The following is a 25,045-nucleotide window of genomic DNA, read 5'->3' as shown; positions in this document are numbered from 1 at the left end:
ATAGTCTAGTCTATAGTCTAGTCTATAGTCTAGTCTAGTCTAGTCTATAGTCTAGTCTATAGTCTAGTCTATAGTCTAGTCTATAGTCTAGTCTATAGTCTAGTCTATAGTCTAGTCTATAGTCTAGTCTATAGTCTAGTCTATAGTCTAGTCTATAGTCTAGTCTATAGTCTAGTCTATAGTCTAGTCTATAGTCTAGTCTATAGTCTAGTCTATAGTCAAGTCTATAGTCTAGTCTATAGTCTAGTCTATAGTCTAGTCTATAGTCTAGTCTATAGTCTAGTCTATAGTCTAGTCTATAGTCTAGTCTATAGTCTAGTCTATAGTCTAGTCTATAGTCCAGTCTATAGTCTAGTCTATAGTCTAGTCTATAGTCTAGTCTATAGTCCAGTCTATAGTCTAGTCTATAGTCTAGTCTATAGTCTAGTCTATAGTCTAGTCTATAGTCTAGTCTATAGTCTAGTCTATAGTCTAGTCTAGTCTATAGTCTAGTCTATAGTCTAGAGGAAAATTAATTTAGAAACTATGTAGGTATGTATGTACAATGTACATTGCACATATATTTAAGAAACTAACGCCGATTTTAGATTTTTGCTATAAAAATCGATTTATAATGGAGTTTATATGCCAAGAATCATTCGTATTTTAATGATTTTTTGAATATAGATAGAAACATGAAATGCACTTACTTGATAAATATTATATAGTTTCCTCCGGGATGTTTTAGAATTATGTTGATTGTTACAGGTACAATACAAATTTTGTAATTTTTTTCAAAGCACAATGGTATAATTATTTTTTTATCGGAAATTTCTTAATTTTACTTATTAAGATTCTAATCTTAATTTTATTTCATTACATTTTCTATTTTTTTTTATTAAAAACACACTATATACATTTTTCTTAAAAACGCATTACATTTAATATGCAACATTTTATTTTTTACTTTTAATTTTTACTCCTTCTTTTACTAAAAACAAATAACACAACAAAAACACACACACACACATCCATGCATTTATTCAATCATATTTATGAATGTCAATAAGTATGTAACAACAACAATAATATAACGAACGAACGCATTAAAAGAAATCATAGAAATTGGATACAATTTTAAAAACTTTACACACTTTTTTCTTTTATTTATTGGTCATTTTTCAAATATATTTTTATACACAATAATTTAGCAACACTTAAATTATATTTTAATGCAAAAATATTTAATTTTTCTCTATTATTTCCACCAAAAAATAAATATTTTCCAAGACACTTCATTGTAACATCCGAACCGTGTGAAATTTGCGCGAGAACTAAGTTAAGTACAAATTAAACAAAAACAAATGAAGTGAAGTGATGAGTAAATGGTACTAAAGTTCCTTAGAAGTAGAAGGGGGCATAGCAGAAATAATATTTTTCTGCTATGGAAGGGGGGGAATAAATAGTGCATTGGTATGCGCAAAAAACTTAAGAAATGTCATCTCTTTTTCTTATTCCAATATTTTATTATTTTCTTTCAATTTTTAAATCCTCTTAAAGTGGAAGTGGTTTGTATTTTTCTTGTTCAGGCATAACCCAGCCACTTGTATGCTATCCAAGGAGAGATCATGGTGATCTATAAAATGACAGAACAGGAAACCTTGGGCCTTAGTCTTATTCCATACCTCTATCATTTTCTTATTCCTTTCTTTATATTTTTAATCGTTCTCCGTTTTAATATTAATGAAGACCATAGCGGTCTCCTAATGGAATTGCCCCTTATAAAGGAATCCTGGGAAAAAGGAAGTACATAGTATTATTTACCGGAAGGTATAAGGTAGACAAATTCAGGCTGTCAACGTTAGTAGTTCAAGCTGCCTTGGTCATCATTCTGTACCTGTTATCTATAGAACATTCTGTAGCGGGTGTGGCGGCTAGGAATCTAGTAAGACTCTATGATGGGTGCTCATTTTTTGACGGGTTCAAGATGGATACCGGCGCGAGTGCCGGCATCTAAAACACAGATACCCATAAAAAATATCTTACAGTCTCCCTGAAGAATAAAGTGTCTTTCAAGCAGAGATTCTAGAGACCGGGAAACCGTCGTACCTGATACGGAGTCATATCGATATCGGTTGTGACAATTTATATCGATAGTCAAGCTACTCTTAGAGCATTGACATGTCATACGGTACATTCGCGTCTGGTTATAGATTGCAGAAATGCCCCTAGGGATATTAAGAAACTGTTTGACTATGTTCGGTGTCGGTGCACTGTAATGTGCAGGGTAATGAGGTTTCTGAAGAACTAGCTAGATAAGGTTCGCACCTTGATATCGTAACATCATCAACCAGTCCTGGAATAGTAGAATTGATTGCAAAATATCAAAGACCGTATGGCCAACAGTTTATGTGAGGACTACCAAGATAATTATAGGACTGGATAAATGCAGCCTAAGGATTATAGGGATAATAACGGGGCATTGCTGAATTAAGGCCTTTGTCAGTAAGTGGGTCAGAAGTATACCGGACTATTATTGCATGTCATTCGAAAATGCAGAGGAACTACAGACTATCGGCGATAGTTCGCCACTGTTCTAAAATACAGAATCTCAAGTAGAAAAGGTTGGAAAATATGTTTATCAGTTAATCTTCTAGGTTGGAACCCCTTGGGAATCGACCGTTTCCATGTAACTCTCCATGGAAACCATACTCTATCTTGTTTTTCTATAGTTTTTTTTTTCTATCTTTTGATCTTCACATTCTATGAAGGGAATCACAATGAACCTTATGGTCTCCAAATGGAGTTGCCCCCTTTTATGGTGCATAACCCCTTTTAACCTAACCCTTATGGTGATTAATGTGTACCACCTCTAAAGAACCAAATCAGTATTACTGTTTAAAACAGGCATATAAACTTCCAGAGTTTATCGGTATTCTTGGACAAATTGTGGAAGTAATTAGTATATAAACCAAATATAATTCGATCCATTTGCTAACAGTAAAAATAAAACCAAATTTTCATTATTGTCTTTTTGCTACGAGGCACATTTTTTATTCTTGATTAAAGTGTTTTTTCTTTCTATAATTTATGAAAGATTTTTCTATAATTTTCATAAGATTTTAATAACTACAAATACATACATACACACAAACATTTAAAGTTTTTAATATGTATATAATATAGATCGAAAACTGTTCATATGTACCAATAAATGGTATAAATATTATAAAGAATTTAAAATAAATTTTATATATGTATAATTTTTTTTATAAATTTTATAATTTAAATAACAAATTACAAGCTTGCAAATAATTTCATAAAATTTTTGATCGTATCGAAATTATTTTTAAGGTTTAGAAAACTTAACTTATAAGTAAACCCACCCAGCAAAAAAAATTTGAAGTTGTTAAAGAAGAAGGGATATTTTCATGATTTCTTTTGTACGTATTCTATTTAATGCGTTTTAAATACATGCCTAAATTCTAATAAATTTGTCATCAGTGAAGGCATGAAAAATGCACCCAAATTCACTCATGTAACTCCACTATAGGAATTGTAATATTTTACTATAATTTGGTATTCTCTTAGGAGATTTAACGAAAACGTGCATTTCATACAATAAATATTAAAAATTACATTAATTTTTTTGTTAGACTTTTGTTTTTGTAGGTACCTACCTACCTAGTAATATTAAGTCCATTTTAACATTAATAAGAGAAGGAAAAAACCAAGACTGTTTAACGGATTTTAAAACACAATGGGTATTTTTCCTCTGCATGAATTTAAATCCAATAAAAATCAGTTAGTTATGTTTTATCTTATTTTATTTTTATCAATATCACACAAAAAAATTATTTAAATATTGATAATTAAATCGAAATACCATTATTAATGCATTTTTAAATAAATATAGTGCACCAATGAAAATTCGCTTGAGAATCATCGAATATTCATTGGTTATAAGAACTCATTTAAATGGCGAACTATTTTTCCAAATACGAACACATGCATGCCAATGACACGCTAATGTTAAAATCATGCATGTTTCCCCTAAATATGAACCAGTTCATTATCAGTTCAACCCATGCATTTACTACTTTTTTTGCACGTCTTTTTTTGCTGGGCATAGATAGATTGATTAAACTTAAATAATAAATTAAAATACATTACATACATAAATACAGCAAAATGTAATTAATAAAATAATTAGGATTCTTTTTAGTAAAAAGAAAATTTGATAGTTCATTTTCTTTTAAATTGTCACAGACTTTTTAGGAAAATAAATTTGTTACTTTAGATTTTTTGAATGAATTTTTGAGCAAATTTGTTCACAAAAGGAAACTAATTTTATTTAATACAATACAAAAGTTTATGAACTGCCTAATTAGATATAAGAACTTTACTTGGAACTAGAAAAATGTCTACATTTTGCTAGTTTTTGTTTTAAAAATATTACATCTGTTTGATTTTATAAAAATGTATAAAACTGTCGTTTTTCTTTTGTAGAACCTTTAACAGCTTAAGTAATCATTTTTATAAAGATATTTCGGTATAAAATTACCAAATTACCAACAAATAAAAAAAATAAACTTAAACTTAATTTTTAAGCATAATGACCAATAATAAACATTCAGAGAAAAACCAAACTAATATAATAATTTATATAGTGAGAGTACCATTTGGTAAAACATAAATTTTGGTAAGTTTTTTACTTTATCTTTTACAAAATTAGACCACATGTTAGTAATTGTCTGAAATTCTTTATTGCATTATGCGAGGTATATTTTAAACAAAAATCGTTGAAATGCTCAATTTGTTTTAGTCGTTTAAGAAATTTATTTATTTTGTTTTAATATTACGTCTAAATGAACGACGACCTTGTTCTGCCAACTGTTCAGTATTGAAATCCTCATCACGACCATACTATAAAGAAAATGATATGAAGATAAAATTACAAAAATGTCAAATAATTTTAACTGAATTTCAGAAATTTCCAATTGCTAATGTTCCCGCCTAAAAAATTAAATACAATTTCTCAAATATAATTGGATATTTTTGAAATTGAATTACAATATTTTGAGCTACAATTAGAAATATTTGAAATCCAATCAGAGAATTTTCAAATACAAAATTGAAAATGCTTAAATGGTACACACTCACTTTACAAAAATGTTGCTCTAAGAGTTCCAAAGCTGTCAAACGATCTTTGGGATCGTGTTGTAAACAATGATCTATGAAATCATGACCTTCTTGTGATAGAGTTTCGGGTGCTTCGGGTTTTTCACCCATGCCAACTTTAAACATAATTTGGAAATTGGAATCAAATTGAGCCCAAGGACGCTGTACATAAGAAAACAAAACAAAATTCATTAAATTTAATATAATTACAAAAAAACATCACTTACCTTTCCTGAGGCCATTTCGACCACAACACAGCCTACCGACCAGATATCAGCTGCCCTGCCATGACCATCGCTATTGGTTTTAGTAAAGACCTCAGGAGCCATATAAGCTAAAAAGATCAAAAACATTATTAATCCGAAAAAATACGTTAAAAACCTATAAACCTATACCTTGTGTACCCACATAACCCTGCAATTCTCCCGGCACAGTAGTGTGAGCTTGTATTTTCACCGCTGAACCGAAATCACCCAATTTCAGACTATTACCACCGGCCACTAAGAATATATTCGCCGTTTTTATATCCCTATGGACAATACCATGCTTATGTAATTCAGCCACTCCCGACAAAAGTTGAGCCGTGAAACGTCTTGTCAGACCCTCTGGCAAACCACCGGTAAGCTCGACCAATGATTCTAGAGTACCCTCCGAACAGAGTTCCATGAAAATAAGCAATTCCTCACGATGCACCTCAATGCCATAGTAACGAACTAAATTTTCATGTTTAATACCCTCTAGAATTTTCAATTCTTCCGCTACATTTTTCAGCGTTCTCGTCTCACCCGGCAATATGGCGATTTCTTTCATGGCCATTAATTCGCCTGTATTGTTATTGACTGCCGTATAGACTTTGCCAAAACGTCCCTGGCCAATTTTGATGCCACGATGCCAACGGAAATTAACACTACGTGCTCGCATTTGTACTTTATCACAGGTATTCAATGTCTTAACATGACCAATAAGATTGCGTTCCCTCAAATGTTCGTCCAAATCCAAGTCAAGACGATTGACGGCATCACGTATGCGTATTTGTCTTAAGGCCAAAGAGGCATCAGTGTTAGCGCCCGGCCCCATTGGGGACGTTTGTGTTGGTGCTGTGGGTGATGTCTTAGCATTAATGTTAGGCACAATTAAACGTAAATCTTCGGTTGGTGTATTGCTGGCACTAATGCCCATTGCCGAATCAGTGGAATCTAAAGATTCCGTACGCTGGAAAAGTTCTTCCTTATGACTGAATTGAGGATGTAAAAATTTATTATACTGAGGCGATTGTTGGCTTATTTGGTTGACTATTATGCCCGCCGACATGGGCGATCGTGTAGGTGTACGTGAACGACTGGTGGCCGGTGAAGAGGTTTTTCTTGTTCTTGGTGAAGCCTTTTTGCGGGCAATTTTTTCCGGCTCTGATGTTATGCCTATGACATGAGAAATACAACAGTCCATTTTCTTTTTAAGATTCTCAAATTGTGTCTCATCTAAATGTCTAGTGATTTGGGGATCACAGGCTAAAATTAAAAATTCTAAACCTTGGGAGGCCCAACGGGGACGCATACCGCGACCACGTTCACAGCGTTCCGTTACAAATTGCATCCACATTTTGGCGAAAGTTATGATGCCCAAGGCCAAATCAATTTCACAATCCTGATTTTTATTCGCCATTATGCGATGCTCGAATAGACGTATGACATCCTTATGGTATTCAAAGCCAAATTTATAGCCTTGATGTAGGATCTCCCGAGTACGGGATAAAACTGCCTGACGATCTTGCTCCTAAAATAAAAATAATTCCAAAATTTATAACAAATAAATTGGTAATATTAATTTCAATTTACTTACATCCAAATCCATAACATATACCGGTGAACATCTATCCTGAACTCGCTCTATGATTTTTATCAATTTATTTCTAACATCTAGAACATCTTTTTGCAGTAACTTAAAGGAATCTTTGATTTCTTCGCATAGAAAATCGTCTGGATGACCAGCATCCACATCATGTTCGAAATGTTCACGATGAAAATCAGCTGACTCAACATCACGACAAAAAGTTTTGGCAAAAAATAATACTTTCACAGAACATTCTCTTTCGACAGTGAACAGCGATTGTGTTTCCCGACAAATGGTCAAAACTTGCCATTTCAATTCAGTCTCTGCATTTTGGGTAGTGCCATCGATTTGTATATCCAATTCATGAGATCTATTGACTAAACGTTCTGATATTCCCTTAAGTAGATTGCGTATAATGGTGCAGAATTTTTTGGCTGCCAAGGTGTGCATGCCCGATATCATGGGCGATATAAGTTTAGTAAACATCCACTCTTTTTCCAAAGCAGATTTTTGATGTGTTTCCGGACTAGCGACTAGAACCAATTGATCGATGTAATCCAAATATAATTCGAATACTTTGCGCACAGTGGCATCATATTGATTCAATATACTGATATAACGTTCCATTTCCTTTTCGTTCTCCACCAGAGCTGTGGTTATATGACGCTGATATCTTTCGCGATGTGTCAAAGCTAGAGTTAGACCTTCTCGTAGTTCCTTCATTAGTTGTTCTAAACTAAGAGGATTGGGTTTTGGTGGTCTGGTTTCCAAACGCATGCGTAGAAATTCATGCATAAACTGCAGCGGCACACCGCTCAGAAACACAAATATTGGAATGTAAGTGGGCAAGTTTATCGATTTGTATTCCTCACTCCAATAGCCGTAACGTCTCAACTCCTCTATCTGTTCGCGGCTTATATCGGGCTCTAAACGTGGAAAGTCTTCTTCGATTTTCTCAGTCTCAAAATCATAATCTTCAGTGCCCGGCTTTTCTAACGATATCTGGGCCTTGCACATCACTACATTGTGCAATTTGTGCAGGAAAGCCAATGATTTCGCTAGACCCCGCGACTTGAGAACATTTTCTATAAATTTACGATATAAAACACAAGACTGTTCTGGATTTGTCCCACTGCCATTACGCAAAGGTTCAACACTGAATATATTGATATCATGCATGGATGTTTTACGAAATGTTACCGAGGACTGATTACAACCCAAACCCTCCGATATTTGGCTAATTTCGGTTGAAGATGAGCTGAAAAGAAAATGTTGTAAATAAGAATTTTTTTTTTTGTAATTTGCTTTCCAGTTTACTTACTCATTACTACTAGTAGTATCTCCCGGTATGTGAGCTACATCATTTAACAAAAACTGTACTTTATGGCCCGTTTGTCCCGACAACTTTCTATGAGGAGTGGCCGAAGATCTGGTTGAGTCTATGGAATTCATGCCAGAATCTTCATACTCTAAGCCAGAAGCCGTAGAATTCCCACTGCTTGTCTCGGCCGTATAGGAAGTTTGTACAGGCCATGAGAAACGTTCTCCCTGCAGACGAGCTAAAATTTTGCCCAATATGGTTAGTTTCAATTTAGCCTGTTTGGTAATGTTATACCACAGACACATGGTCTTTATGCGACCCACAAACGATTCACTCTTGTAAATGGGATGAAAAGCACCCATGGCCTGTGACGAAGGATAAAGAGCCTCGGCAGCTTCTAGACGCGTTAAAAGTTCTTCCACCTCCTTCATGGCGATTTCCTGCTGGTCAACACAGTCTTTACAATACAATGATAAACAACCGGTGCAGTTTTTCTGTGGTTGGGGTGCTGTAATATAAGTTTTTTTTATTAATATTTGCTTTGATATCGTTTTTTTTCTACTTACAGCTGGCGTTACTATCTGAGCCCAAACCACTATCCATGCTAAGCTCACTTTCTTGACGACGATAACGCGGCTGGAATTTATAGTTTATGATTTGTGTCAATAGATCTGATACATCTTTACGAGCAGCAAATAAATATTTATCCTGTTGTTCGGGTGTACGATCTGCCTGCCAAGCCTGCAGTTCCAACCATATAAGATCTTTAACTTCTGTCTGCCAAGTGTGTTCCTCATGAGATAGCTAAGAAAAATAATGTTACCAATGAAAACTACTAGCATTTGTTTCCTATAATCACCTTGGCGTCCTGTCGATCTACACTACCCAATTTAATCAAATTGGCAAATGTTTCATGAAACTCTTTGCGTACTTTAAAGCCGGGCGTGGCTTGAAACCCCATGCTTAACTGATGTGCAAAGGCCAAAGGTGGAGCTGAGGAACGACATCCTATAGGACGTGATGAAACACTCATATAACGATTACAAGATTCAACCACCTTAGGCTGTTGATATCTCAGCTGCACTTCTGTATTAAGAGGAGTACACTTATCCAGGGCCTCCGAGTTATAGACATTCTCACTGAAACTGTTTACACGTGGATTATAACCACCCAAAACAGCATTAGTTGCCACTGTAGCCAAAGAGTTTTTCAGCTCACGTTCGGATTCACGCAATAAAGCTTGTGCCCGTTTATCTGTACGTTTGGCATTGCTACTGTCTTCATTGACAAACATTTCATTGAGCAGAGCACAGTCCATGGTGTTGCGTCGCAATACACGACAACGTGCCATACGTGTCATACCTTTTTTAGGCATCACTGGTGATTCAGTACATCTAAAATGAAAATGAGAAAATTGCAATCAAGACAATGAACTATTGTTTTTTTTTACATAAATTTAAATATGGATAACTTACGGTCCCACAGATGCAACTGCTTGTGCTCTTTGTTTTCTCTCCCAGTCTCTTGTTTTATTTTTCAAACGTGTTCTTGGCGGTGTTGTGCCATATTCTTCAAAACGTGCCGCCAGCAAATCGTCTGGATGTCCTGAGACAAAATCTTCATCCACTGTCGCATTGCGATAATTAATCGGTTTGGAGGGTGATTGTTTTATACGAATTTCAACTCTGTTTTAGACCAAAAAAAACAAAAAGAGAAAATACATATTGTTATCAGAAAAAATGCTGGAATAATATTTGTGTAATTTTAAAAATAAATAAACTCCCCCTTTTCATAATAGGGGGATTTTATTTAAATTGTTTTTATTTGTGTTTCCACTACATATGTATGTACATATATAGGAGTGTGAGTTGTTTGTACACAAGAGAAGTCTGACATTTAGGCGATATTAGGAATATTTTACAAAATATATACGATATAGGTATATGTATGTACTTTAAGGGCTATAACCAAAATTAGGACCTATCACTACGTGATAGCCAGTAGTGTTCTGATAACGAAAACCTGTTTCTCGGGTCATTTTGGTCGATTTTGGATCGATTTTCTGAAACCATTCACACATAAATTTACATGAATTTTTAATAGTATAATCTACATGTTTGGGTACTAAAATTATAAGAGAGATTAACTAAAGTCATGCATTTCACCGTGTAAACGTTGCCGGTCGAACAATAACACTAGTTTATATCGAAAGTTTTCGAGCGTTATAAATGTTTTCGTATTTGGCGCGAAAACATTTGTAACGCTCGGGGAAAATTTATTACTTGTTCGACGTACTTTTTTATAATATATGTCAAATGGATCGGAGGATCATACCTGAATTACGGTCTGAGTTGGGGAACAACTATCGCGTCATCGCCATTATTTTATAAGAACGTCCAGGATTATGTTTGTTGCCAACCTTTCGACAGAATTTCGTCTCAACCGCAGCAATTGAGTGTATTACTCCGTATAACTGTTTCCAAGTTATAGGTTGTTTGCATTAATTGCGTGCTTTCTTTTTACTTGCCTCACTTGAGGTTATTTTGAATTTAATTGGTGACCTATATGAAGGTAGCTCCAACTTCTTATATAAAGGTATAGGTCGATTGGGGGCTCTCTCAGAACCTACATGGCATAACCTGGCAATTTGAGTGTTTTAATACTCGCCAACAAACTTTAAGAGCAAAAAAAATGTGGAATGGATAGGGTCGATTTGAAATTTTAAAAAATTGTGGACCCAAAATTGATTTTTATATACTATTTCTCAATTTTTTTCTGACGTCACTATATTTTTGAGTCAATGAGTCCGAATCGAATCGGTAGTATGATTAACGCTCATATTTGTTTTTGATCTGGCTGTTTTTGAAGGTCCAGTTATATGGGAGTTGGTTAAAAAATGAACCGTTTTTACAGATTTTTAATAGCCTTCTTCTTTAGTATAATAGAAAATCATATACCAAATTGTATTGAATTATCTTCAGAAGTCCGATAGTTCTCCATACAAACAGGACCACCCTAATATACAAGTTTCAGCCATTTTTAGATAAAAATAAAAACCAGTTCTTATATAGACCAAATATGGGTCAATCTTCTTATAAAACTTTTTTATCATAATAGTGTGTTGGATTTATTTTCTAAAATTAATCTTTGTATGGTAGCTAGGGTCAATTAAGCCCGAACATTGCGAAAATCGTCAGTAAAATTTAGACTTATATTATTTTTTGATTTGGCTGTCTTTGAAGGGTTAGTATTATAATTAATATAAAGCTATAATTGCAGGTCCAGTTGTATGAGAGTTAGGTTCAAAAAATGGTTACCGATTTTATATACATATCTATGTTAAACATTTTCCATTAAAAGTGAATTGATATTTTTCAAAGTGTAAACATAACTATGTATCAATGAACTTACACATTATGTGTTATAGGGAATTTCGCCGCACAAGTCTGATGATATTTCTGATGCAAGAAATTTCTAAAATTTTGCAATTTATTATGATAAATATGTATTACGAAAATTCAACTATAATTTAGCTCATTCACCTGTTTATGTCAATCAACAAATCAATACTTATTAAATACCAATTAAATAAATAAATAAAAAAACCATCCGACATTCTAACATTTTGTTAATAAAGTTATCAATCTAAGCAAAATGTGTTAAATATTTATAGAAGTACAAAGTCGTACAAGTATCGGTAATATTGCCTAGGGTTTGGTGTATAAATAAATAGAGAGTAGGGACCCAACATACAATGCGTTGTAACTCTTTTTATTTTAGTTTATTTTTGATTTATAGATAAGATTACAAAGACATTGTATGTTGAACTTTTCTGTTTTAAGGACAGATTAAATTAACAATCGATCAGTCATGGATAGATAATTAAGATTAGAAGTGTGTAGTAGTCAAGGGTAAAGCATGTGTATATGTTTGTGTAGGTTTTTTATAACAGACAAAATAAAACGTGCTTCAGGCTAATATAACTAAAAGGAGTTACTATTTGGTCAGTCAATAAATTGAACCCTTTGAACATTTCCCTCAAATATTTCAATTTCAATTACTATACGTTTGTGCTGATGTATTTAATATCCAAAATATTGGTCTTACACCCACCTTAAAGTATACCAATCGGGTCATAATCACTTTCTGAGTCGATTTAACTATATCCGTCTGTGTGTCCATGTAAACCTTGTGCGCACTCTACAGATAATTTGATGAAATTTAGCACATACTCTTCTTTTGACCCAAAGACGAAGCCAATGGAAAATGGTTAAAATCGGTCCATTATTTCGTATAGCTCCCATACAACCGTATATTAGTATTCGTCATATAGGTTCTACAAACATGTACTAAACTGCATAGAAATTTTGATTTGTTATGGTACAATAAAAATTACATGGTGATTCTATTAACTGATACACATATTATATTAGTATTTAAGTCAAATTATAAATTTTACCTTAAGTAGTGGTAAAACATTTAGGTTTTCATAGTAGGACTTACGACACTTTCAGCAATCCATTCAAATTTAAATTCTAAAACTCTAGTTTATATATAATAAAATATACATATATTTATATATAAAATATATGTATTTTCAAACATCTGTTATACTTTTTAGAAACTCCATATTTTATTTTAGCATAAACTGTGAAAGCCTTAATATTTTAATATATGGTGTCATTTCATGTTAAATACTAAAGTCAACAATTATTACATTGATTGTTGATAACAGCAGCAACAAAAAAAAAAAAGAGTTGTCCTAATAAATTTTCTAACAAAAATAATTTGTTATAATAACTGAATAGAATTTTGTATTGAAATTTATTATTAATATAATTAAATTAATATGATTTAGTGAATTCACTCGAAAATAACTGAAGTCTGCTGTTAGATGAGGTTGTCTGATATAATGGAAGTCAAAAGTATTGAAAAATTCATATATCTTATATTTATTTTACACTTAATTAGCATGTGCAAAGAGTTCTTTAATAAAATAAGAAAAATCAGCAGCCGACAGTATGGCAAATAATAGATAAGTAATAAAAGAAAATTATATGATTCATTGTTAAGTGACTAATATCACAGACACACTCAATGGTTGCATGTGGACCTAGTATTCTTAGATGTGATTATAATTTTGACTTAAGAAACTGTATTATTAAGTAGATGTATATGTATGTTTTAATTTTAGTCGAACTTTTCGAATTTATTTTTAATAATTTTAGGGTTCGAGTTTGATTTCTATCCTGGGCAGCAATTGTACTTATCAGTTTTCTGTGTGGTATTAATGCAACCTGTAAACATTATCTGTTTAACTTACAAGTTTAAGGAAAATTGATGGGTCTTATTACAAAGTATTTTATCCTATTTACGATCCTTTTCAGAATTGTATAATTATTCTTCATCATTGCTTTAAGCAACAGTAATAAAGCGACTTCCTACACGACAAATCGATTAAGCTATGTCCGTCTGTCTATATGTTTGTTGAAATCAAATCTAAAGACCTTATTCTTGGAAACTATATCAACTATTTCAGACTACATATTCCCATCGGATCGGTTTAAAATTGCAAGTAGCCGCCACACAAATGTACATTCCCCAACAAAATGGATTTATCCTCTAGAATATCGGTATAAGTTACCACAAAATTTGGCAAAACTTGGATCGATTCATAATTGATCATATCTACCATATAAGGCCCACTTTCGAAAACCAATCACAGCTCCCATATAAAGTCCAATTCCGAAAATCACTTAATGGTGAATAAACAAACCATACACTAATTATATTGGGATAAAATTCGACTCCAATATAATTTTTAGATAAATAAATAATTTTGTGAACTTGTTTCCGGATCGGCCCTGAATTGGTTATAGCTCACATATAAAGTTCACTTCCGAAAATAATTTAATCGTAAATACATCATAAACTAATACCCATTTCGGGATAAAATTCGACTCGCATATCTTTTGTGTATACATACACAAATTATTCTGCAAAATTGTTTACGGATGTACCCATAATTGAAAATCGTTTAATATTAAATAAATCATTTATGGTAATGCCTTCGGAATAATGCCTTGGGAATCGAACCCACAACCCCCAGACTAACAGGATAGCACACTACCAACTAGCCTACCGACCGCCCAGGACACGAATATGTTTTGTATATGTACACATCATTCTACAAAATGTTTGTCTCTACGGTCCATAATTGGTCAAAGGTCCCATATAAGCTCCATTTCATACAGAATTCAATTCTGTGAAATTACTGAAACTAAATTAAAGCCTTAAAAATGTTTATAATGTACATTCTTATAAATATTCGATGTCTTTATAAAAACTACCTATAGTTGAAACGAAAAGTCGACTTTTCGACTTTTTTCATTGAGTTAAAAGTCGACTTTTCGACTTTTTTCATTTAATTAAAAGTCGACTTTTAGACTTTTCGACTATAAGTATTTTATAAATAGTCGACTTTTCGACTTTTTCCGACTTTTCGATTTTTTTACTATTTTCGACTTTTTTCGACTATTTTTTTCTTTTTTCCACTTTTTTAAAATTTTCGACTATTTTTGACTTTTTTCTACAATTTTCGAGTTTTCGACTTTTTCCGACTTTTCGACTTTTTTCGACTTTTATTAACAAAGTCGACTTTTCGACTTTTTTCACAGACGATAGTCGAGTTATCGACTTTTTTGGAACAATATAGTCGACTTCGACTTTTCGACTATTTTCGACAAAAAGTCGATTGTTCGAAAGTCGATTTATAGAACCCTAGTGAAGAGTATTCAGGAGTAGATACATGAAGTGTATTCACGAGTCGGTACGTTAGAAATCAGAAGCAATGTTTGAAATATATGTATATACATATGTATAACATGAGAACCAAAAAATAAACTTTAATCAAAATTAACCCATTAATATATTTGTGAGACTCACTACTAGGGTGATCGATTATTCGACATTTTCCAAAAACCGGTTTTCGAATAGTTCGAATAGTTGACATTTAAAAAAAACCGGTTGATATTTTTCAAATTCATTATAAATAAAAAAAATATATTTTAATTTGAAAAACTTAATGTTTATGTTTAAATTTGATTAATAAAACATGGCCCGAAATGATTTTTAACAGTTTAAAAGATTATAACTTTAGATCTAGTCGTCTGATTTACATTATTTCTTTAATATAAAAAAATTAGGAAAAAAGTGGGAGATTTCTGTTAAACATAAGGTACTACATATGTAATCCTAGCTTATTTTAAAAGCCCGGTTTAGGAAATTTGCATAGGCATTCCAACACTTCCATAAAATTTCAGCCGTAAATTAATTATTGTAATTGGAATATAATCTTAAGATTGATAAAATTTTATCAAACAGTTATCAATTTAACAAATAATTTTTTTTAATTAGTTCGATATTCGAAAAATCAACATTAAGAAAAAACCGACACTGGTAAAGCAGAAAAACCGGTTTTAAAACCGGTTGAAAAATCGAGTCGATCACCCTACTCACTACCTGCCCTTAAGAAAATTCTTAAGGGATGGATAATTCATAAAATTTTGTCATTATATTAAAATGTTATACAAATTTAAAAAAAATACACAAATAAACAAAATGAATACAAAAACTTACTTTTTACGCCGCATTTTGTTCCCTTTCAGCTTATGATGCTTCTAATACATTCAATTGTGAAAAAATCGTTTTTATTTGTTCCTCTAATATTTTTAATACAATTTATTTATATTTATTTAGTTCATTAAAGTTTCTTCTTTTTTTCCTTCTTTTGTTTATTTTAATATTTCACTGACTTTTAGAATATACGTACACAAACGCATTATTAAACACAAATAATTAAGTGAAAAAATTTTTAAAAATATTTAACACAAAATACTCGTAAATTTCACCATCGAATTTTGAGCTTGTGCGAATTGTTCTCGCATGTAAAACAGAATGTGAATGAAAATTATTTTGAAAATATTATGATAGGTATATGTATGTGTTCCGTAGGTATATGTATGTGTTCCGTGCATGCATATACAACATACAAACACGTATGAAGAGAATGTTTATTAGACTGATACAAAATTCTATCTCTTCAAACATGTATCTATTAAACTTTTTTTCAATATTTTCTTGAATAAATGTACAAAATATTAAATATAAAAATTCATGAATTTTTAAAATGTTAAAAAAGATCGGCCTCATTGGCCCACCATATTACTTGATGACAATCTTTCACCATTTCCATGTATTAATAGGTTTAAGTCTTTGGCATCAGTCTAATGAAGATGGTATAATCATATGTAAACAAAATAATACACTGAACGAAATTTCATCCAAAACAAAAAACTTTTACAAAAAGTCAGTCTCATGAAGTCCAATGTGTTCGAACTTCGAAATAAAGTTCAATTCTTAATCGAATAAAAATGTTATGACATTGGATTTCGTTAGTTTTGTTTAATAATTTTCATTTTTCCACAATTTATTTTAAATTCATTATTATCTTTCTACATAACTTTATGCGTAAATGTATTAAGAATTTATAAAATAATTGATCTTAAAAAACCCCGAAAAATCGCCGCAAAACTCATTCCAAAATCGCCACATCTGACATCCCAGGTAGAGAAAATAATCCTGATAAGAATTTTCAGTGGGATATTATTTAACGGTATTGATTAAACCCACACTAAACTTTTCAGCCCGTTTCATTTAATCGGTAATGATACCAAATATCCATCACATGTTAACAACACCTTTTTCAGTGGAAATGAAAGTCTTGGAAAAGATAGCATTGAAAATAATTCTATACTAATGGTATCAAATTGACAACAAAAGGTATATAATTTGTCGTTAACACCTGTTGTCAAATTAAAAAAAAAAAAACTAAAATGCACATAATATTAAATTAATCGTGATATTAAAGATTTAGGTTATGTTGATAGGTGGGTGTAAATACATCAAATCCGAAGAAGTACACCTAGGCCACTATCGATCCTGTTGAAAGCTCCTTTTCATGGAAAATGTTTTTTGGTAAAAACAAAAACCTTATATAGTATTCACTGAATGTCTTATCGCCCGATGTTCAGAAACTCAGTTTCCTGGACGTAATTCCTAAAAAATTTCCAATCAGTGTACGTGAGGGATGTTATATATGAAATAACAACACTCCCAAAATATTTAGATCTAATTTCGGCGAAAGCCTGACATTGGCAAAGAAAGTGCTCCAGTGTTTCATTGTCCTCTATACATGCTTTACATTCGTCTCAATTTAAAGATTTAAATACGATTTTTCTTAGTGTATTTGCAAATTATGGAAGATATTATATACAAATAAGCCATACAAGTTTTCGGAGGACTAATTGACGACTACAAAAATAACCTATTATGGAAATATTCATAAAAACATTTACGACACTAACGAAGTATGTATATGTATATAAAAATTATTTTAAATTAAACTTCTGAACACTTTAAAGATTTGTGATTTTCCATTTATTTAGAGGTCTCAAAGGTAAGAATTGTTCAAACTTGTTCAACCGAAATTATGATATTGGAGAAAAGTCATGAAATTTGCAGATTCTGGTTTAGTATTAAACTCATAGACAAAACGGTCCAAAAGAAAATCGAATACAAATATTCAACATTATATTACCCGAGTATGACACAAAACTTCCCGAAGTAGGGTATTGAAATTATTTATAACAACATTGTATAAAAACCAAGAGTGTTGGGGGCATCAAAGGTACAATGTTCACTGCACAATCACATGTTGCACTTATAAGTAGATTCATAATAAAGGGGCAAAAAAAAAACGAAACTACAAAATGCCAACAGCAAATAAATAAGTAACAACAATGGCTATTATTGTTATTAAATATCAAGCAAAAAAAATGGAGAAAAAATACAAATGTAAAAACACATAAATAATGTTAACGACCGCATAAGAACAAAATAGAATTGAAAAAAAAAGTATATGAAAACAAGCCGACCGGTAAAACATTTTTAACGAATATTTTAGAATACATAAATATTTGCACATACCTATTCGCTTTTTTGTATATAGATGTGATCTAACATTCGTTGAATTGTGAAACGTAAGAAATGTACAGAGTTTGGAGACAAGATTTGAAAAGAGATACAATATACGTATGTATGTGTTTGGATACAAAAATAATGAAGGGGATTTACAGATTATGAAATATACAAAAACACAAATTAAGCCATTGTTGTGTCTTTGTATCACTACTACCCTGCAAAGAATTGACAATGACTTGTACTAATATAACCACTTACTTTTCAATGACTACTACATACTGTCTGTATTACTTTTAAGCGCTATCAACTGTTTTTTTTTCCACAAACACACAAAAAAATAGTGATGAGAAATGATGCACAGTGAAATAACTATTAAACAAGAGGCTCAGTTTCATTCTATTCTAACAACATTTTAACTTCCTATTTGTAAGTACTTTTTTAAGTAGTTATTTGTAAGCGAACGTGGTAGATACCTGTCTCCAATGTCATCACCGTGTTAACATAATGAGTTAAAATGGTAATGATAACTTTTTAACACATTATTTTTCAGCGTAGGATTTTGCTGCGTGTGTATGTACATATATGTTGTTGGGAATGTACATTAGAGTGTCCCGAGGAACAGCTTGTTTAAGAATTTCATGTAGGAATACCACTTAATCGATGGGTATTAATGTACTGAACACGAGAAAAATAAAAAATATTTTTTTGGAATTTTTTTGAAAATCCTGACCTCAGTATAATGTTTGAAAAATAAAATATTTTAGATTTTTTCGATAATTTAAAAAATTTGGAAGAATATTTTTGGTCTACAAAATGATTTTTAGTGGGTTGGAGAGGCATATTTTTTTGCGTTTTATCGAAAATTGTCGTAATTTTTAGATCATACAGAATAATATTAAAAAAATAGTTTGGCATTTGGTTTAGTCCATTTCAAAATTTTTTAGATTTTTTTGAAATTTATATGCCTCTTATAATATGTACAATAAAAGTACATACATAGCCGACCAGAAATACTTTAACTAAAATTTTAATTATTTTTTCCGCGATAAGCTCAAAATTACGGAATTTTTGGTACCCAATTCTAAAAGATTGCAGAATTTTTTTTGAACATATTGAAGATCAAGATTTTCAATCGCAGGTAGGCAACTGAGGACCTTTTCAAAATAAGGTTCCGAAAATCATATGAACTTTTTATTAATTTATATATTTTTATAGATTGCCTTTCTTTTTAGTTAGTTAGTTTTGTAGAAAGAACTGCACATACGCCACTATTGGACCCATTGTATGGGGAATTGCTAAAGCATATGAAATCGTAAAAAAATCCTGCTCAACCAGCCGATTCGAAATCAAAGCTGACTTAATGCTCGTGTTTGGTAGGAAGTTCTATTTTAGAATACCTGCACCGAATACAACTAATTTGTTTGAAGTGAAGGCTCTCAAAATATCCATTTAGAAAGAAGTGGTTTGGAGGTATTTTCCAATATATCCCGAATACATTTTTCTTTTTCCAGTCACTATTTATATCAAATGAAAGGTCTTTAAAATTTCTAGGGTTTTCTTAGAATTATGTTCAGATATTTATCGGTTTCTCAGATTTTAAATAGAAAAATTCTCGAAAGAATGTCTAATAGAATGACCCAATATTTGGATCTTAAGGATATCTGAGGTCTTCAGGAACTTGATTTGAGCAAACAATATATATACATTAGGGTGCCCGTGGACGACTTTTTTGGATGAATATCTCTCAAACGATCTTAATGTACTAAATACGAGAAAAATAAAAAAACAATTTTTTTGAAAAGGTCCTCATTTCCCTACCTACGATTTAAAATCTTGATCTCAGTACAAATATGATCCAAATAAATTTTCTGCAATCTTTTCGAAATAGGTCTCGAAAATACCGTAATTTTGAGCTTATCGCGGGAAAAATAATTAAAATTTTTGTTAGACTATTCCTTGTCCGCAAAACGACTTTAAGTGTATTATAAGGGGTATATAAATTTCAAAATAATCTAAAAAATTGGAAATGGACCAAACCAAATGCCAAACTATTTTTTAAATATTTTTCAGTATAAACTAAAAATTACACCAGTTTTGACACCTATTTCGATAAAAAGCGAAAACAATATGATTCTCCAACCCACTAGAAATAATTTGTGGACCAAAACTACTCTACAAAAATTTTATAATTATTTTTCCCGTAATCAGCTCAAAATTACGACATTTTTGAGACCCATTTCAAAAAAAATCCAAGATATTTTATTTTTCACAAATTATACTGAGGTTAGGATTTTCAATCGCTGGTAGGGAACTGAGGACCAATCGAAAAAAAAAATAGTTTTTATGTTTCTCATGTTCAGTACTTTAAATTCTTAAAAAGGCGGTTCCTCGGGACACTCTAATAGTATATATTTCCAATTGATACATGCAATTTAAAACTACTAAGGAAATATTTAATATCAAATTAATCGGTTAATACGAGTGCATAGGAACGCTAATCAATTTAAGTTGTGTTGTAAATAGATTTAAACTTTTATTTATTGTATGTATAAATAATTGGTTTATTTTACGAGTATTTTATTTATATTTTTGTGTTATATGTAAGTATATTTGTGTTAAAATATATTTTCATGACGTAGTTTAAATATTATACATTTTTCAAATTGTTAAACGAAATTTCCACAACATTTTTACCAAATATTTTTCACATTAAAATATTGTGTAATAATTTAGTTAATTTAAGATTTTTTGTTTAATTTTCCAAAAAAAACACAAACACAAGACCTGATTGAACCACACACATTCATGGAGAGGAAAAAAAATAACATTTATAAACAATTAAATAAAACGTAACGAAAACACATTAAAATTTCATACAGATACATTTTGAATACAATTTTTTTTATTCGCTTTTTGCACAATTTTCTATATTATTTTTAAGTACAAGTACGAAAACGAGCAGAGAGCTTTTGTATAATAAATTTTTGTAGTTTATTTAATGAAAAAATTAACTTTATTCAAATTTTTATTTTTGTATCTTTTCATAATTTTGTTTTTAAGTTTGTATAGCTAGATAACAAATTTGTTGGTGTGGGGTGTTGGTATTTTACTATACTTTTGTTTGTATGTATGTCCATTTGTTCATGTAATTTATTTAATAATTTTTTTTTTCGTACATATGAATTACTGCGATACTTTGAAAAAAAGCTATTCCCGCACGTATACGTAATGTAAACAAAGTTAAATATTTATTTTTATGAACTGCATATTCCAAGTTTATACCGACAACTAAAAGATAATTTGGAATTTGTTGAGTATTTTGTTTTACCAAAAAGAATAATAAAACAAATTAATTGCGATAGTGATGGAGAGACATCAAGAGAAAAAAATGAGAATTTTCCTTAATTCTCTGTTTGTATTCTTTTGTCTACTCATAAATAAATTTGCGAGGAAAATATGAGAGAAGAAATAATATACACTGTATGGGGTTAGGCCGAATAGTAAATACCCTTACCTATATGATAATATGATCTTGTTAAAATACATCGGTTCATGTTGCCAAAGTTAAATATAATAATGTTAATACTCAATTTATAGATAATTTTCTTATTTTCCCAGCTAAAAAAGATTATGTATGGATCATATATGGATTCATATATGAAGCATATATTTTCATATATGTTCATATCCGAAAATTGGCGGAATTGGGCATAATCTCCATATATTTTCATATATTTCCATATATTTTCATATATTTCCATACTTATCCATATATGGAAAATTTTTTCATATATGATTCCATATATGACATGATCATATATCGCCATTTTTCGGATATGAACATATATGAATACATATGGTCCATATATGATTCATATATGATCCATATATGATTCATATATGATCCATATATAATCATATATGATAGTTTTTAGCTGGGTTATCAGAATTTTCAATAAATTCTCTACTTTTGTCGATATATTCTCAAATTGAAAAATTTTTTTTCCTTAATTTTTCAAGAAAATTATTAAAGGTATTTTTAGACTACAATACTGAGTATTAATACTTGTCAAAAATGTTTGTATCATAATACAATTTACTAGTCTAAATATAATTTGTAATTTGATTTTCAAAAATATTACTGATTTTTTTGGCATACGGTCGGTATTCATAAATTTTTTAAAACAATTCAAAAACTTTTTATTTTCAAACGTATTCGGGATGTATTTTATAAATACAATAAAAAACAAACAAAAATTGTAAAATACATTAAAAATAAGAACGAAAAGTGCATAAATAATTGAAAATTGGATAAAAAATATTACAAATATTATAGTGTAAACATAAAATGTATTTTTCGGATTGATTTTTTGAAAATGCGAATTATTTTCATAATATTTTTAATTTGAAGTGTGTTAATACTTAGTATTGTAGTCTGAAAATACCTTAAAGGTATTTTTCGGTAAATACTTTTATAAAAATTTTTCAAAAGTTTATAAATCAAAATTTCAGACAAAATTTGTTCTAAAAAAACTTTGACAAATGATTTTGAATAACCCGCTTCATTTTTAAATAATATTTTATATAATTTTTTTTTATATTTTTATTTATTTTTAATAAAATCTCAATTTATATATAAAATCTTCTTAAAATTCTCCATTTATGAAAAAATTTCGCAAAAATTTTAAATTATAGAAAAATTTGATGAATTCTCAATTTATAGAAAATTTTTGAGAAATTCCCAATTTTAAGAATATCTTCTATAAATTCGTTAAATTCTGAATTTATTTATTTTTCAAAATTTCTTAATTTATAGAAAATTTTCAACAAAATTCTCGATTAAAAAAAATTGTTCTATAAATGTTTTAAATTTTCGTAAAATTTGCACAGTGTATTCCTGTATATCCGGAAGAGGTTATAGGATACTTTTTATTTGGATATTTCAAGTAGGCAAGTGGGCCCATATTAAGAAAATATTAAATCAGTATATCTGAGATAATATAACATTTAGAGTCCTCAAATTTTGTCGGAGCCACTTTAGAGTGAATATGATTATTTAGGATAAAAAGTAGGCGGACTAGCAGCAGAGGGCGTGGCACCTCCCATATAAATTTTATACACAAATTCGTTTATCTTGGAAACTATTACCACTAGAATCTTAAAATTTTGCACGAAGAACTTTAACATCCATGTAAACATTTTGTGTTAAACCAATGAGGGGAGCGATACCTCCCATACAAATTAATTTATATGGCAAACTAATAGATAGGAATAATATTAATCTGAACATTTTATAAAAAACAGGGGGATTTTCATCTTAGGGTAGCAAAGCACACTGGGTATAGATAGTAAGATATAAAACACAAAAATCGGTTAAAAATTTTAAAAGTTACAAATTCCTCCGATCATTTATTGTCACAAAACACTTAAATAAGAAATATTTTAAAAAAATAAAAATTTTGTGAAATATTCTAATAAAACTATGTCATTACACCAAATACATATATTCGTATTAACTTAAATGTGAGTTTTTTCTTCATTAGATAGCTTAACCCGTATTTGGAGTATAGTCATAAATTTAAATAATCAATAAATCATTAAATAAAAAAAATCTATTAATATAAAGTATTAAGTCTTGTAAAGGTCGTTCTAGTCCTACCATAATGAAAATATTTATTCGATAAAAGTGAAAGAGGGAGAGAGAGAGAGTGAATGGGCGATCAATGACTTAATTAACCCTTTAAATATTATTTTAGCACTGTCTTGGAAAAAACAGCGTATTTTTACCAAAACTAAAGAAAAATCCCAATTTATATGTCTCTCAATAAAAAAAAAAACTTTAAACTCTTGCAATTAGTATTTATTTTGCAGCAAAGACAACTACGGAGAGAGAATATATAATAAAGTTGTTTTAACTTTTATGTAAATCAGTTATGGACAATTTTCGTTTTGAAATAGTACTAACTTTTACCAAAAACAGTACTTTTTTAACATTAAAAGTACTATATTACTTTTCGGTTTTACTAGTAAATTGGGTCCTGTAGAATATAGTTTACCTAGTAAACGAAGGTCTAACTAGTATATTGGATAAAACAATAGGATAATATATTGACCAGTCAATAGATTAGTCTATCGACTAGGCTATAGATTAGTCTATGGACTATTTTATGGATTAGTTCTTAGAATAGTCTACACAGAGGGAAAAAGAAATAAACACGCCTGGTACCAAATTGACACCAAACTGTTTATAATTTTTCAATAACATCCGTTCTCAAAAAGTATATACATACGTACGACAATACTATGTAATGTTGACAACATTGCAACAATTCGTTGTCGAAATCTAAATTTTAAACACATCCGTTGTCTAAATGTTAACAAACGTGGTAAGCTCACTATTGACAAACAATCCATTGCCAAATCTCAACGTTGCGTTGTCAACATTACATAATGTTGTCGTACGTATGTATATAATTTGACAACGGATGTTATTAAAAATTATAAACTCTTTGGTGTCAATTTGGTACCTGTCGTGTATATTTCCTTTTCTCTATATGTACAGTTAAAAGGATTACTAGATCTAGAATACCGCACGTATGCGTTAACTCTAGTTATTGCTTGTAATTAGTAAAGGCCCCTTAAAAATCATGCCTTAACAGTTCTTCATTTTGTTAAAAAAAACTACACTTTTTT

At 30.5% G+C, this 25,045-nt stretch overlaps 1 protein-coding gene across 2 annotated transcripts in view; it reads right to left on the bottom strand.

The window, feature by feature from the left end:
• Positions 1 to 4,694: 4,694 nt before the first annotated feature.
• The window catches only part of LOC119603281 (mitogen-activated protein kinase kinase kinase 4), a 34,364-nt gene continuing 14,013 nt past the window's right edge, over positions 4,695 to 25,045 (bottom strand). The window contains exons 1-10 of one of the 2 annotated variants that reach the window (XM_037955268.1): positions 15,950 to 16,137; positions 9,787 to 9,996; positions 9,171 to 9,705; positions 8,878 to 9,115; positions 8,312 to 8,819; positions 7,000 to 8,248; positions 5,556 to 6,933; positions 5,388 to 5,494; positions 5,143 to 5,322; positions 4,695 to 4,905 (exon numbers count right to left, since the gene is read on the bottom strand). In XM_037955268.1, coding sequence (XP_037811196.1) covers positions 4,822 to 4,905; positions 5,143 to 5,322; positions 5,388 to 5,494; positions 5,556 to 6,933; positions 7,000 to 8,248; positions 8,312 to 8,819; positions 8,878 to 9,115; positions 9,171 to 9,705; positions 9,787 to 9,996; positions 15,950 to 15,963 — 4,503 coding nt within the window. In that variant the 5' untranslated portion in view covers positions 15,964 to 16,137 and the 3' untranslated portion in view covers positions 4,695 to 4,821. Of the gene's footprint in view, positions 4,906 to 5,142; positions 5,323 to 5,387; positions 5,495 to 5,555; positions 6,934 to 6,999; positions 8,249 to 8,311; positions 8,820 to 8,877; positions 9,116 to 9,170; positions 9,706 to 9,786; positions 9,997 to 15,949; positions 16,138 to 25,045 lie in introns of those variants that run through there. The other variant, XM_037955267.1, reaches the window with a different exon arrangement.

This window comes from Lucilia sericata, unplaced genomic scaffold (assembly GCF_015586225.1).
Source record: "Lucilia sericata isolate MDLA Ls3-8-SP2 unplaced genomic scaffold, ASM1558622v1 Contig000286F_arrow, whole genome shotgun sequence".
In the NCBI taxonomy this organism is placed as follows: Eukaryota; Metazoa; Arthropoda; class Insecta; order Diptera; family Calliphoridae; genus Lucilia; species Lucilia sericata.
This window is presented reverse-complemented; position numbering and strand designations above follow the sequence as displayed.